The sequence below is a fragment of the Lemur catta genome, chromosome 7 (assembly GCF_020740605.2).
Source record: "Lemur catta isolate mLemCat1 chromosome 7, mLemCat1.pri, whole genome shotgun sequence".
Classification (NCBI taxonomy): Eukaryota; Metazoa; Chordata; class Mammalia; order Primates; family Lemuridae; genus Lemur; species Lemur catta.
In genome coordinates this window covers 45,826,291-45,839,575 of record NC_059134.1, presented here as the reverse complement: position 1 = coordinate 45,839,575, position 13,285 = coordinate 45,826,291, and the positions used below count along the sequence as shown (strand labels likewise).

Sequence of the window (13,285 nt, the reverse complement as noted above, 5' to 3'; positions counted from 1 at the left end):
CTAGCAGCAAGGCTGAACATAAAGTAGGACTAAACTTACATTCAATCAGTAACAGGTAACAGAAATGTATCTTGTTAGAGACTTTCCAGTGATTTAGGGGCCTGGCTATGCCTCCCATTCAGAGTATCTGCTTCTGTGTCACAGTGTGGTGAAACAGTCAAAGGTATGTGGCAGCCTGCCAGGATACCCAAGAAGCCACACCTTAAACATGGTGCATACTTCTGAAGCACCACTTCAGTTTAAGGAAAATAAAAACATCATTGTAGACAATGCAGAAAATACATGGGTTTAAGACAAAACTCTCAGACTCAAAATGTCAAGGTGAAATTTCTAAGTATGCAGCTCGTATTCCTGGTGATTAGGGATACTCTGATGGAAAGGGCTGAGATTCAGTGCTCTAAGGTGCTCAAGGAGAACTGGATTTAGAAGATCTAGGTTCTCATTATGATTCCACTACTTACCAGCTGTGTGACCTTGGACAAGTCACATGCCCTATTTCTAAACTTCAGTCTCAATCTGTGCAGAGGGTTATATTGCATAATCTCTATGGTTCCTTCCAGCTCCAAAAGGTTTGTGGTTTTTGTTTATGTCTTACAGCTCTGATTGCCTAATTCCTGTCACATCACTTCTAATGGATGCCATCTGTTTACTCAGCATAGAGGTTTCATACCACTGTGAAATATCTCTGGCAGATCCTAAAGATCTATCCAAATCTAATCTACTAATATTCCACTCATTAAGCTATTACTACTCACCTAATGAAGACTAACCAATACTCCCAAATGCAAGATACACATCATAAGAAATAGTTTAATCAATATCTAGATTGTATCAAAAATTCCAATTTCTTTTCCCTGTGACCTCTGGCTCAAATATCCAGGAATGATTTCAGGGTTCACTGGGCATTATCTGAGTATAACTCCCATCATAAAGGTTCATAGTTTTGTTTTTAATTGAAATATCCTCAATTACCTTTCCTTCTTAAAGAAGTACTTACATGGGTAACCTAAGTGAATCCAACTGAAAGAATCAATGATAAACATTCCCTTAAGTACACATAACTCTATAATATACACCATTTATTTAAAAAGCTTAAAACATTTTAATAATCATTGCCATATCTTTTTGTGATTGATAAAATTTAAAACTAAGTCTGTGTTTTCACATATATTTTTAAAAATATAACATCTGTTTGAATTACAAGTGATTAAGCAAAATCCATTACTTCACAGCTCACCATCTCTCATAAAATTCTCATTTAATTGAATACTTAGAAAATGTAGGCCAGTGGCTCATAGGAAAGTATATTAAAATTAAGGGTGGTTTGAATTTTAAAGACAAAAATCTTCACAGCAATCTCAGTGTCAGCTTCTGAAATTACTGCTGTAAGTCTCCAGCCCCTTTTATGACTGAGGGTGATCAGCATGGAATGCTGGGTGGCAAACCCTACAATTTAGGAATTGGTGTGGCTGCCACTGCTATGCTCTCGATGGCACACTCATCGGTTCCTCTGCGGATCCTGAAGTAGCCGTCCTCACCCCAGCTCCTGCCCCAGCTATTTTTAACAATCCAGTACGGCATCCCAGAAGCTGAGTCAGTGCCATAGCCTACGAGCAGGACAGCGTGATTAGTCAGCTCAAAGGGGTTGAAAGGGTCTCTCAGGCCAGTGCGGTGGTAGATCCCACTGCGGTAGTGGAGAAAGTCATCATAGACTTCAAAAGCAACTGCCATGGGCCCGTGGTGGACCAGCTCAAGCTTCATCAGAGCTTCATTGCAGCCCCCGTAGAAACCTCCTACATAGTGGTACTCGGAGGAATAGTAACGCAAGCAGTCTTCCTTCATTTTGCACGGAGAATCAGTGCCTGTGTAAGGGAAGCAGTCCTCTTCCACCAGCCCAAAATCTTGGGCGTACTTTCCTGCGATGAGGTATGGGAAGCCACCTTCACAGCCTGAGGAGGAACAACACACACGGTTAGTAACTAATCCTTATCAGAAAAGGGCACAGGAGAAATTGTCCCATTTCCCATTTTTCTTCTCTGCTCTGTTACTCTTTATATGTCACTCCTGGAAGTTGTCCTTAGCTTACATGTCACGTCAGTCATCTGTCTAGTTAACTATCCTTTCACTCCCCCACCCCCATCTATTTAACATGTATTTATTTGGTACCTAATATGGAAGGTAGCTATGGCATGGTGGTTAAGTGGGATGGCTCTGAATCCTACATCAGTTCAAATCTAAAGCTGTGTGAAGAATTTAACTTCTCTGTACCTCTGCTTACTTATCTGTAAAATACAGATGGTAATAAGTCATGTAAAAACAATAAAAGGTAGCTATTGTTGCTATTGCTAAATGGCCAGACCCCATCCTCAGCTTTTCTACAAGCAAGTCTTCCCTGACAGCCTCCTGCTGAAACACCTCCCCCACACCTCTCTCCTATAGCACTAGTCCTATTAAACACACCCATAACCCTGTCATTTTTCTTCATTTTTCTTCTCACCATCACAATTATTTAACCTCTATTTCCCTCACTAAACTTTAAGCTTCATGAGGGTAAGGGTTATCTTTATATATTATTAGAGCCCCCAGGGTCTAGCAGTAATGATGTTGGTGTTTAGTTAAGTATTTCAGAAGGAAATGAAAGGCTCACTGGCAAATAATCATTCACCAGCAGTTTCACTGGTATGCTAGGAAACTTTCCAGTGGCCAAATCTGGTCTTGGCAGCAGAAAACTTTAAAATGATAATGTTTTTCCCTGAATCAACTGTAGCTGGGCTTTCTACATATATTACATATGGCCTGTTCTGAAAGCCTAAGTATGGAATTTTAAAATTCTCCTAAAGAGAAACCAATTGTTAGTATGGACTTTAACAGGAATTGGGTTTTGGAGTGAGACTGTGGTTGGAACTGAAACCCCAATGCTTAAAAGCTATGTGACTGTCCAAGTATTATAAAACTTCTTTGTTCCTGTTCCCTATGAATAGGAACTATACTTCGTTCTCAGAGTTTTAAACAGAGGTAGGTAATGTACGTAAGAAGCAGTGCTTACTCAGTAGATAATAACTATTGACAATTTGCTGGATGGTGCATTGAAAGCCATGAGAAACCATTCATTAATAAGTGACAGGGCTGTACTTCTGCCCAGGTTTTATAGCTACAGACTTTGTGCTCTCTCTACTACACCATCCTTTTGCCTTTGCAAACAATAGCCAACTACACACGGGTAAATAGCTCATAAGTTAGTGCCTGAAATACACTTACCTTGAGCATACTGGCTGCAAGATACGACCTCTTGAGGACTCAAGATTGGGGTCTGAGAATTGTTGGTTAGGATACGGATTCTTGCTTCTAGCATACCCATAGAGGCAAATGAGTAGCAGCTGCCACAAGATTCTGAAGATGGAAAAGAAAGATATACAACCCAAGAAACATTTGAAGCCTCACAAAGAATCATACAAAAACCTGAGTGGATTGGAAAAATTAATATATTTACACTGAATATTGTTGCTGTTTATTAAGGATGAGCACAATATTGAATATTCAATCAACAAACATTGCTGAGCTTACAAACATTAAGATTTCATTATTTTTCATCAAAAGGCAAACATTACTACATGGGACCTTTTTTGAGAATGTTTTAGAAGCTAAAAAAAAAATCTCTCCTAATTTCTAAGAAGCATTTGATAATACTCTTGATAATGAAGAAAGGTTTTATGTCTACAGCATTCTGAGACATCAGCTTGAGAAAACACTGTGGAGGGACACATGTGAGCTGAGCTTTTAAATGTGTCTGATGCAATGAAATGAATGTTTATGCCCCCTCAAAATTTATGTTGAAATCCCAACACCCAAGGTGATGGTACTAGGAGGTGGGAAGTTTAGGAGATGACTTTGGGATTAGTGCCCTAATAAAAGAGTCCTCAAGAGAGATCTCTCATCCCTCCCTCCATTTGAGGTTACAGAGAAAAGGCAGCTGTGTGTGAATCAGGAGGTGGTCCTCATCAGACACCAAATCTGTTGACATCTTGACCTTGGACTTCCCACCCTACAGAACTATGAGAAACTAATTTCTATATAAGCCACCCAGTATGTAATATTTTGTTATAGTAACCCCAAAAAGACTAAGACAAGCAGTATTTTCCAAAGCATTTTGGGTGAAACTAACCCTAAAGATGACTGAGGTGTGGGTGTGTTGTAAAGCATTCGACTTAACCCAAGTAGAGAAGACAAAAAAATACAACAAAGCCCAGGAAAGGCAAAAGAATGATTATAATGATGAATATGGTATTTAAGGTGGACAATGAGGAAGTTAAGACATGGGTCAGAGGAAGATGAAAAGTAGCTGAATGGGGGTGGGGAGAAGGGAACAGAGATCCATTTCATTTAACACCTGGATTCTCTGGTGAGGACAAAGTAAATTTACTTAAGATGCATCTGCTGGGAATATAATTGCTATTTTAAGAAAAGGAAAAATGTTGTATTATGAGGTAATTTATATGAACAATATTATTGTTCTGTTTCTTCAAAATGCATGGGTAAAAGAAATACATATAAGAAAATATGGCATGTATACAACAGCACTGGGATTTGCACTAGTTACAATTCTAGAAATAAATGAGGAAAATTTTAATATCTCTATTATTAGTCTCTTTTACTTTTGCCACTAACACAAATTCTCCATGGAGATATGCTTGTACGAAATCCAAGACAGTGGTATTAACCCCAGTTCTACATAATTGGTATGTTATTCTATTTGCTGTACTAATATATTAGTTTTACCAGGTTATTTGAATGGTGAGCATTCCCTTATGAATGTAAAATAAGATTTATGAACAGTCAATTATAGAATTCAAAAAACTCATTATACATAAAAAAGTCTCTTTAATAAATCTGAATTTAGCAATTTAGTAACTGCCTTCTTTAGAGACAAAAGTATTCAAAAGAAAATTATGCTTTCAAAATAGTACAAGGGCTGCTGATTTTCCCTTCTCCAGGTAACCCCTGATGTCTGTTCCTCCCTGAGGCAAAGAAAAGTTAGGCCACTATGCTCAGCCTTCAATATTCCAAACTCTGTTTGAAGGACTTACACTGTTTTCCTAAAACGAAAATGAATTTGTTTGAGCATTCACAGGACATGTGTTTTGTCTTGGTGTCTAACACAATGATGTATATTTGCAGAATGAGTCAAGGCATGAACAAGTAGATACATATTTACATCCATGAAATAAAGTGTATTCAATGGAAAGAGTCAACCTTTACTTGTTTCTAAGCTATAAGGAATGTAGAATCCTAGATCCTAATGTGAACCTCCTGTTAACATAAGTTTAGCTTAAAGCTGCCTCCTTATATATTTTAAGTTTGGCCTAAAGGCTTCTCCGTACATAGTGAATTGTAACCCAAGTGGTTATATAAACAACTATAACCTACTCTTTTACCGATCACCAAGTTTCAGCCAATCAAAGGCAGCCAACTGTTCAAACTGTGTTCAAATATGGCAAATGCTGAGCTGTAACCAATCCAGCTGTTTCTGTACCTTAATTCCATTTTCTATACACCCACTTTCCTTTTTCTGTTCATATATCCTCTCTGACCACACACCAGAATCACTCTGAACCTATTCTGAAAGTTTGGGGCACTGCCTGATTCATAAACTGTTCTTTGCTCAAATAAACTTTGTTAAATTTAATTTGTCTAAAGTTTTTCTATTAAAAGTTCTCCAAATAGTTCAGCAATACCCCAAGGCCCTGGACCTAGAGAATGTTAGAACCCTGTTTACTCTTAACTACTATTTCTGATGTTCCCTAAAGTTCTACCCCTAAAGATCTCAGACTGATCCATACCATACACTCCTTTTGCTGCTGAGGAATCATCTAAATTATGAAGATTATAAGAGAAGCACTTGGAAGGGGGCCTTGGAATTCATCTAGTGCACAAACTACTCCCTTGATAACGAGTAACTGAGGCTCAGAAAGAAGCGATGTCCCGTCCAAGGTCACACAGCTAATAGATGGCAGAGGCTGGCATCTTCTCATCTCCTAATGCAGGGTTACTGTTCTTTTCTGTTTACAGTCTGCATCTATTTTAAGAAATTTTCAGATATTCTTTCCTTGTCACGTAGTCACTAGATAGAACAAAATTAACCATTTGTTTTCAAAACGTCCAAACAATACTGTCCTTAGGACCCATCTTTCCAATGATGGGATGTCAAAGAACTAGATGAGTGAATACGTAGACAAAGCCCACATTCCTTTCAGGAGACACCAAGTCTCATCAGAAACAATACATCCCAAGAGAGACTGGAAAGGGTCCTTTTTTGTCATCTAGTTTTCTTGGCCCATTATAGACATAAAAGTAATCTCTCTTTAATAGTATTAGCCATTAAACCATCACTATCTGTTCATAAGGTATTGTGGGAGGGATGGACCACAAGTACATTCAAGGGCTCAGAATGTGCTCTGTTTAAAAAGCAATTACAGGAATGAGGAAAGAAGATAACCTTCCCCAAGCCCCTGACTTTCCCAAAAGAATGTGTCAGCTACCAAGGCATTGGTGCCTCGTTTCAAAAAGCAAGGTCAGTCTAGATTCTGAAAGAACGATTATCCCTTAAGAAGACTACAGTGCAATAATGAATAAGAAGTGGATCTGGCCCAGCCGGAGCTCTGCAGTAAATCAAATTTCCACAATCTCAAATAGATAGTGTGATTTGCGTATGGTATAACCATGTTCAGTTATATCTTCTAACACTGGAAAACACACTGAACTAGGAGTAAGGAGGCAGGATTCTCTTTTTTTCTCCCTTCTTTCTCGCTTTGCCACTCATTAGCTATGTGACCCTGGGAAAGTCACTTGACCTTTTTGGTATTTCATTTTATCATATCCGTAAAATCAATCAGGTGAAGCAGACATTTTAAGGTCTCTGCCTTCCTGCTCTAATAGTATAAACAGTATTTAGAACCAAGACTTAAGTGGACTAGATTTTAAACATTAGGAAAACAATCTGCATTTCCTAATTAATGTGACCCATGAGAGACACTCTCCTCTCTTGCAGATACAATAATAAACAAAGACAGCACAGCTGGGGAAAGAACACAGAAAGTCCATCCTCCCAATTTCCTAGCTTCTCTTCCATCTCACACCTCAAAGTAAATCTTGCTGTAAGGCTTGTTCTTAAAGTTATTTGCAAGTTTAAAGGTAAAACCTCATTTGCCCTCTCAATATTTCTTTTTCTTTTAATCTCAGTTTGCTCCCTAAATAAAGAACAGCTGTGAATCCCCTTCACTACAGCTAATTCTGAGTCTTGGGTTATACAAAACACTGGTAATGGTAAAGTTAGTGGAAATGTCCAAATAGCCCAATTAGCAGGAAGAGAAAATAATTGTTTTTTTTCCCAACCTACAGTACAGAAAACCAAAAGGAAGTCAAAAGAAGAACCTCTAAGTACATTATTTTCTCAAGTATTTGACAAGATACTACAGATGAGTGATCAATTCAAAAGCAATTAATTTCCACCAAAGCTCTGTTTTGAAAATGCCATTGTCTGTACAAATCATATTTATAACAGTGAGAGAATAGGGAACACTGGAGACAATAATAGCTTTTACCAAGCTACAAGAAAACTAAAGTCAAAGAATTTAGCTTTAGAAAGTCTAATTTCCTTCCTTCCCTTGAATTATTACCTTCTATCACTCATCAATCATATCTTTTGGAAAGGGTATATAACTAAACTTTTCTTTTACCCTCTCCTATGCTCCCACTGAATTTTAAAAACACCTTATTAAAGTAGTTATATTGTACTTTAATGTTTCTATTGCATGTCTTGCTAAACTGTAAGTGTCCAGGACAAGGACTACGTCATATTAGTCTTTATGGCCTCTGCCATTAAAAAAATTCCTAATGCATATTAGATGTTCTATAAACAACAGAAGCAACAATATTAGTAGCTTATATTATGGAAAGTTAACTACCATGTGCCAGGCCCTCAATAATCAAGTCATATGCATCGTTTACTAATCCTCTCAAATAGGAATAGAAGATCTGTTTGATAGGGTAATTTTTAATCTTCTCCTAACATCAGCCCTTTAATTTCATTTTCCATTCATTTCTCAATTACCTTCAAATTATTCTCATTTCCAATCCCGCCTGTCTAAGAAAGACCTTCCCAAGAAATCAAGAAGGTAAAGAAGGATTTCAAGATCTACACTTTCTCGAGACCTGAAGAGTCCCAGAACAATGGGTAGAAAGGCAAAGAGATGAGACTCCCTGGTGTCAGGCAAAGGACAGAAATCTTCCTGGCCACCTGCCATGAGATCTGCATGGGGCTTTCTACGATCAGAAGATTGCAAGAATTCAATGAAGAAGGAGCTTGAAGGGCAAGTGACAATGTTGAAAAGTAAGAAAGGCTGATTATCACCACATTTTTAGGAAAGGAGAAGAAAATTTATCTTTAGGTATTATAAATTTATAATCTTCCCAGGAGACACTAATCAGAATGTTTCCAGATAGCAAATACCGCACCTATTTTATAGTAACCAATCAGTGACGTGTACTATTACCTTCAAAATGAGCTTAGAAGTAATAAACCTGAGCACTACATAAATGATTCTCCAAGTCACTGTTGGCCAAAACTTAGGATAACAAGGTAATCTTCTATCAAGTGCACTTAGAGGAAGTGTTATTAAATCAATTCATACTGAAACAAATTTCTGAAAATAGCTAGTGAAATGCAACGACAATGATACTTTTGACAAACCTGGGCTCTGCCCTCAAGGCCACCATTCAGGAAGCTGGGTTAATACTTATCATCCCATAGTGTTTTCTAATGTAAAGTGAATTGAAAGGTCCTAACACAGCTCAAGAAAATCTAACAGGAAAAAAAAAAATTAAAGATCTACTTTTTGGGCTCCTATAGTAAATTAAAGACTAAATGATGGCAGAAATGGAAGGATGGGTAGCAAAGAAGGATTGCAGCAAACAATTTGCAGAAGGAAGACCAATTTTAATTGTATATGATTCTTCGTATCCACAGATTCTCTCCTACTAGGAGGGCAAATGAGTTTGTGTTACATATCACTCTGATTGTCACTACCTACCTAAAACATAAATTGAGAATACTAAAGAAATGCTGAGCTCAGAAAAATTATCTATTACCAAAGTCTGTCATGGATACAAAGGAAAAAGTGAGGATTCTTAGGCCACATATTTTCATTTCTTTGCTAAAGTGGATCATGATCATTCTATCTATCCCCCAAATCCATCCCCAGAGCCTGACCGACAGCAAATGTACAATAAATAGTTCAGAATAAATTAATGAAAAATCAGACTTTTTCTTTTTTTACCTTGGTTTCGAACAGGGCTAACAAAATTAACACCACGAACATTTCTCCAATCCCAAGATGTCGGCAAATGCAAAATCTTTTTCTGTATTTCAGCAGTCAGTGGTGCAGGTTTGGACCTAGAAAGGAATACATTTGACATCAACATATAGCCTTTCTTTTGAGGATGATTTCCTAGCGGTGATTTCAATCACCAGGCTAGTTCCTCTCTCTCTCACTTCCTCTCTTTCCACAGGCCTTCAACTCTTTTGTTAGGGTACTACTGTAACACTATGGTAACATTTATTTTTTCTGTTACTATAAACTGTTTGAATTTCTTATTCACCTTGACGTTGTCGTACCACACTGTTCTAATTTTTCAGTGGTTACCAGGATGGTTTTTACTAGGTTCCAATTCAGTCACTGGCAAAGATTCTTTCTCTACTACATCCTGCCCTTTGCACCTGCTCACAGGTGGTTCTGTCTCTCATACACTTCTCTTAGAGATGACACGGGTCAGTACTATGACAAAATGGAAACGAGATGAAACAAAAAGAAAAAAAGTGAACAATTCACTCAAGAGTAGCAATCATAACCTTGACAACTGTATAGAAGAGAGAGTATATTTTATACAGAAATGTCAATTAATTGTTCACTAAAATATTTCCCAAGCCAGGGATATCGGTTGAAGATCTATATGATATAGAGACAAGCATAAGGTAGGTCTTTGACCATAGGGAAGATAATGTTAAGCATGAAATATATAAAAATCACCATAACAAACACAAAGATGTTACAGGAACGTTGTAAAACACATAACATGGATAATGCCCAAAGAATAACCAAGGCACGTAAAAAGCTATGCACCATTCATAATTTTATATATAGGGTGGCAGAAAAAAACAAACATTGAATATTTCTTCTGTGATTTATGAATACAAACTAGAGTGCAACAAATTTTGAATGGAAATTTTCTGTGGTTTCACATTGAGAGACTGTTTTGGAAGAAAATTCAAACTGTGTTTTTTAATTCTTTCACTCAATAACACCAACAACAATCAACACAGGACACATCTGTGACCAAATGTGCAGAGGTTTTTCCCCACACACCAAGCAAGCAATCAATTCTGCAGCAGACACTAGTGGGGCATCCTCCAATTTTGACACTATCTACCTGGAGATAGTGTCAGATCCCATGTGCCTAGAGCTCAGTCCCACAAAACTGCCCCCCACTTCCAATGTCAATCAAAAGCTGCAGGTTGTGTCACCTGTGCTTATCACCAGCTGGCTACAAATTGGGGATCTCATGCAACTCTCCTTGGGTTCAATTAATTTGCTACAGTGGCTCACAGAGTTCAGGGGAAGGAACCCTTATATTTACCAGTTTACTATAAAGAATATTATAAAGGATACAGATAAAAAGATGCATAGGGTGAGGTACAGGCGAAGGATTGCAGAGCTTTCATGCTCTCCCTGGGTGCGCCACCCTCCAGGAACCTCCATGTGTTCTGCTATCTAGAAGCTTTCCAAATTCTGTCCTCCTGGACCTATTATGGAGATTTCATTGGATAGGGATGATTGATAACCATATAGAAATGTGATTGTACAAAAAGGGTATGATCTAATACTAACAGACTGAGTGGGGAAACCCAGCAAGGCCTGCCTGTTCAGATTCTTCTTGGCCTCTCCGTGTAGCATTCCTTCCTCCAGGTTAAAGGAAGGCCAGAGAGGGTCACAGAGAGAGATTCTGTTTTCTGAGACCTGCTTCTAAGGCCTAAATTGCCCCAACATTATAACAAAAGAATATAACAAGGGTTGTGGGAGTTATGAGCCAGGAACCATAGATGAAAACACATATATACATACAACCATATGGAAGATAATGTTAAGCATGAAATATATAAAAATTACTATAACAAATACAAAGATGTTACAGCAATGTTGTAAAACACACAACATGGATAATGCCCAAAGAATAACCAAGGCACATAAAAAGCTATGTACCATTTATAATTTTATATATCGGGTGGCAGAAAAAAACAAACATTGAACATTTTTTCTTAGATTAATGGATAAAAACTAGGGTGCAAAATTTTGTGTTTGTGTATGTGTGTCTCCTAGTATCATGGAGACTAGAAAATTCAATCAATATATAACTAGTTGTCCTGTATATACCTAAGAATATACTAAGTAATAAAAAGGATAAAAGAGAAACTTAAGTTTGGCAGCATTATATAATTTCAAGGCATATATCTCAGAGTCATATCAACCTGTTACAAATGGCTTCACCACTTACTGTCTATGTGACATTTGGCAGAGAACTTAAGGAGGATACCCAGCTGGTGTCCGCTGCAGAAGTAAACTGTAAAACTGTAAAACTACAGTTTACTTCTATTAAAATGAGTATAACCATACCTACCTCAAAGGGTTGTTATGAAAATTCAATGTAATAATGGTTAACAGATGCTTAGAACAGTGCCTGTCTTTTATACACCCTTAATTAATGGCAGCTATTATGATGATAACTACCATCATCGTCCTCCATGTCCTTAAGAGGACTCAATAAGATGCTGACATGTTTAAGCAATTATCTGACACAAAACAGGCATTTAAATGTTAACTTCCTTCTTCCTACCTTCCAGTAAGGCAGAGTACTTACCCACCAATGCACACACAAACAAAACAAGAGCAATGTCAGAACTGAGGCTTAATGGTGTGGAAATGAAGAGAGGGAAGGAGAAGTTTGGGTGATGGAGAGGTGAGATTTACAGATATTTTAAGTACACTATACATTACTGGCTCTTAATCTTTTGTGCCCAGATTCTTTAGGAATCTGGGGAAAGTTTTGGACTTAGAGAGATACCCATAAACAATAAATTTTGTCTATAATTTCAGCAGTTTCACAGACTCCCTATACCTACCTCAGGTTAAGAATCTTTGAGAGTTTCTATTAAGTCACTGGATTCTTACAGAATAACTAACTTATATACAAAAATGCTATTGAAAATCAGGCAGCCAGACAATAATCTCCAATGTTTCTTACTTCACTCAATTCCATCTCCTTATCTTAAATATAGATAGAGCTTTAAAAGCATCCCTTCATAAATCTAGCTGTTCTCTAAAACAAAAGTGTTTGGCTATAGGTAGACGAGAGCCTTAGCACAAAAGAGTTCTTTAGGAACATGGCACTGAGACATGACACGAGGCAAAGCAGCTGTGTCTGAGGCTCACCCCTTTGAGGCAGAAGCCAATCTCTCTAGGATCAACTACTAACACTCCTCCTCTTAATGCTTGATTTTGTTGTTGAATAAGTCTCAACTTCCTGTCTCATACAGACACTTCAGAACTCCACTTTAGTGAATCCAAGGAGATACAATAGGCTTCCTTTCCCAATTTTGATAAACTAGACCATCTCATGGACTAGAAATTCTCTAGAATACATGTTGATAAATACTACAGAAGATTCTTTTGAGAAAGAAAGCAAATTATGGGAGGATGCTATCAGTTGGATAGGAAAAAAATCTCCATACATTCTCACAGTCAAAAAATGCCACACCATTACAACATCAGTCTGCAGATGAAAAAGTAATGTATTAGAGTTAATTGAGTAATTCATCAATTAGTGGTCTATGCAAATAATAAAAATTCAAACCATGGACTCTATAGATATTAGGAAATTAACCATTGTATTTTCTGAGAATTGGAGAAAATTTCAGTGTATTAAGGGAAAATAACCTACTTACACCATTTATCAACTTCCATTAGCCCACTATTGCTTGCTTTCTAATACCCTACAGTAATATGATCTTAAAGCAAGCTATGGCATCACAGGAATATCCTTGGCGATTTAACAAATGTTAAGGAACTACATACTCTTTGCTAGGTACAGCTGTAGTTTTGAGGAAATGAAAAAAACCTACCCAAATTCCTGACTAGACAAATTCAAAGTACTATGTCATAATTTCCCAAAGTAAGAA

At 37.4% G+C, this 13,285-nt stretch overlaps 1 protein-coding gene across 1 annotated transcript in view; it reads right to left on the bottom strand.

Moving 5' to 3' along the window:
* Positions 1 to 792: 792 nt before the first annotated feature.
* CTSC (cathepsin C) overlaps positions 793 to 13,285 on the bottom strand; it is a 37,282-nt gene continuing 24,789 nt past the window's right edge. The window contains exons 5-7 of the mRNA XM_045557165.1: positions 9,333 to 9,448; positions 3,259 to 3,390; positions 793 to 1,949 (exon numbers count right to left, since the gene is read on the bottom strand). Of these exons, the coding sequence (XP_045413121.1) occupies positions 1,447 to 1,949; positions 3,259 to 3,390; positions 9,333 to 9,448 (751 nt within the window). The 3' untranslated portion in view covers positions 793 to 1,446. The remainder of the gene's footprint in view (positions 1,950 to 3,258; positions 3,391 to 9,332; positions 9,449 to 13,285) is intronic.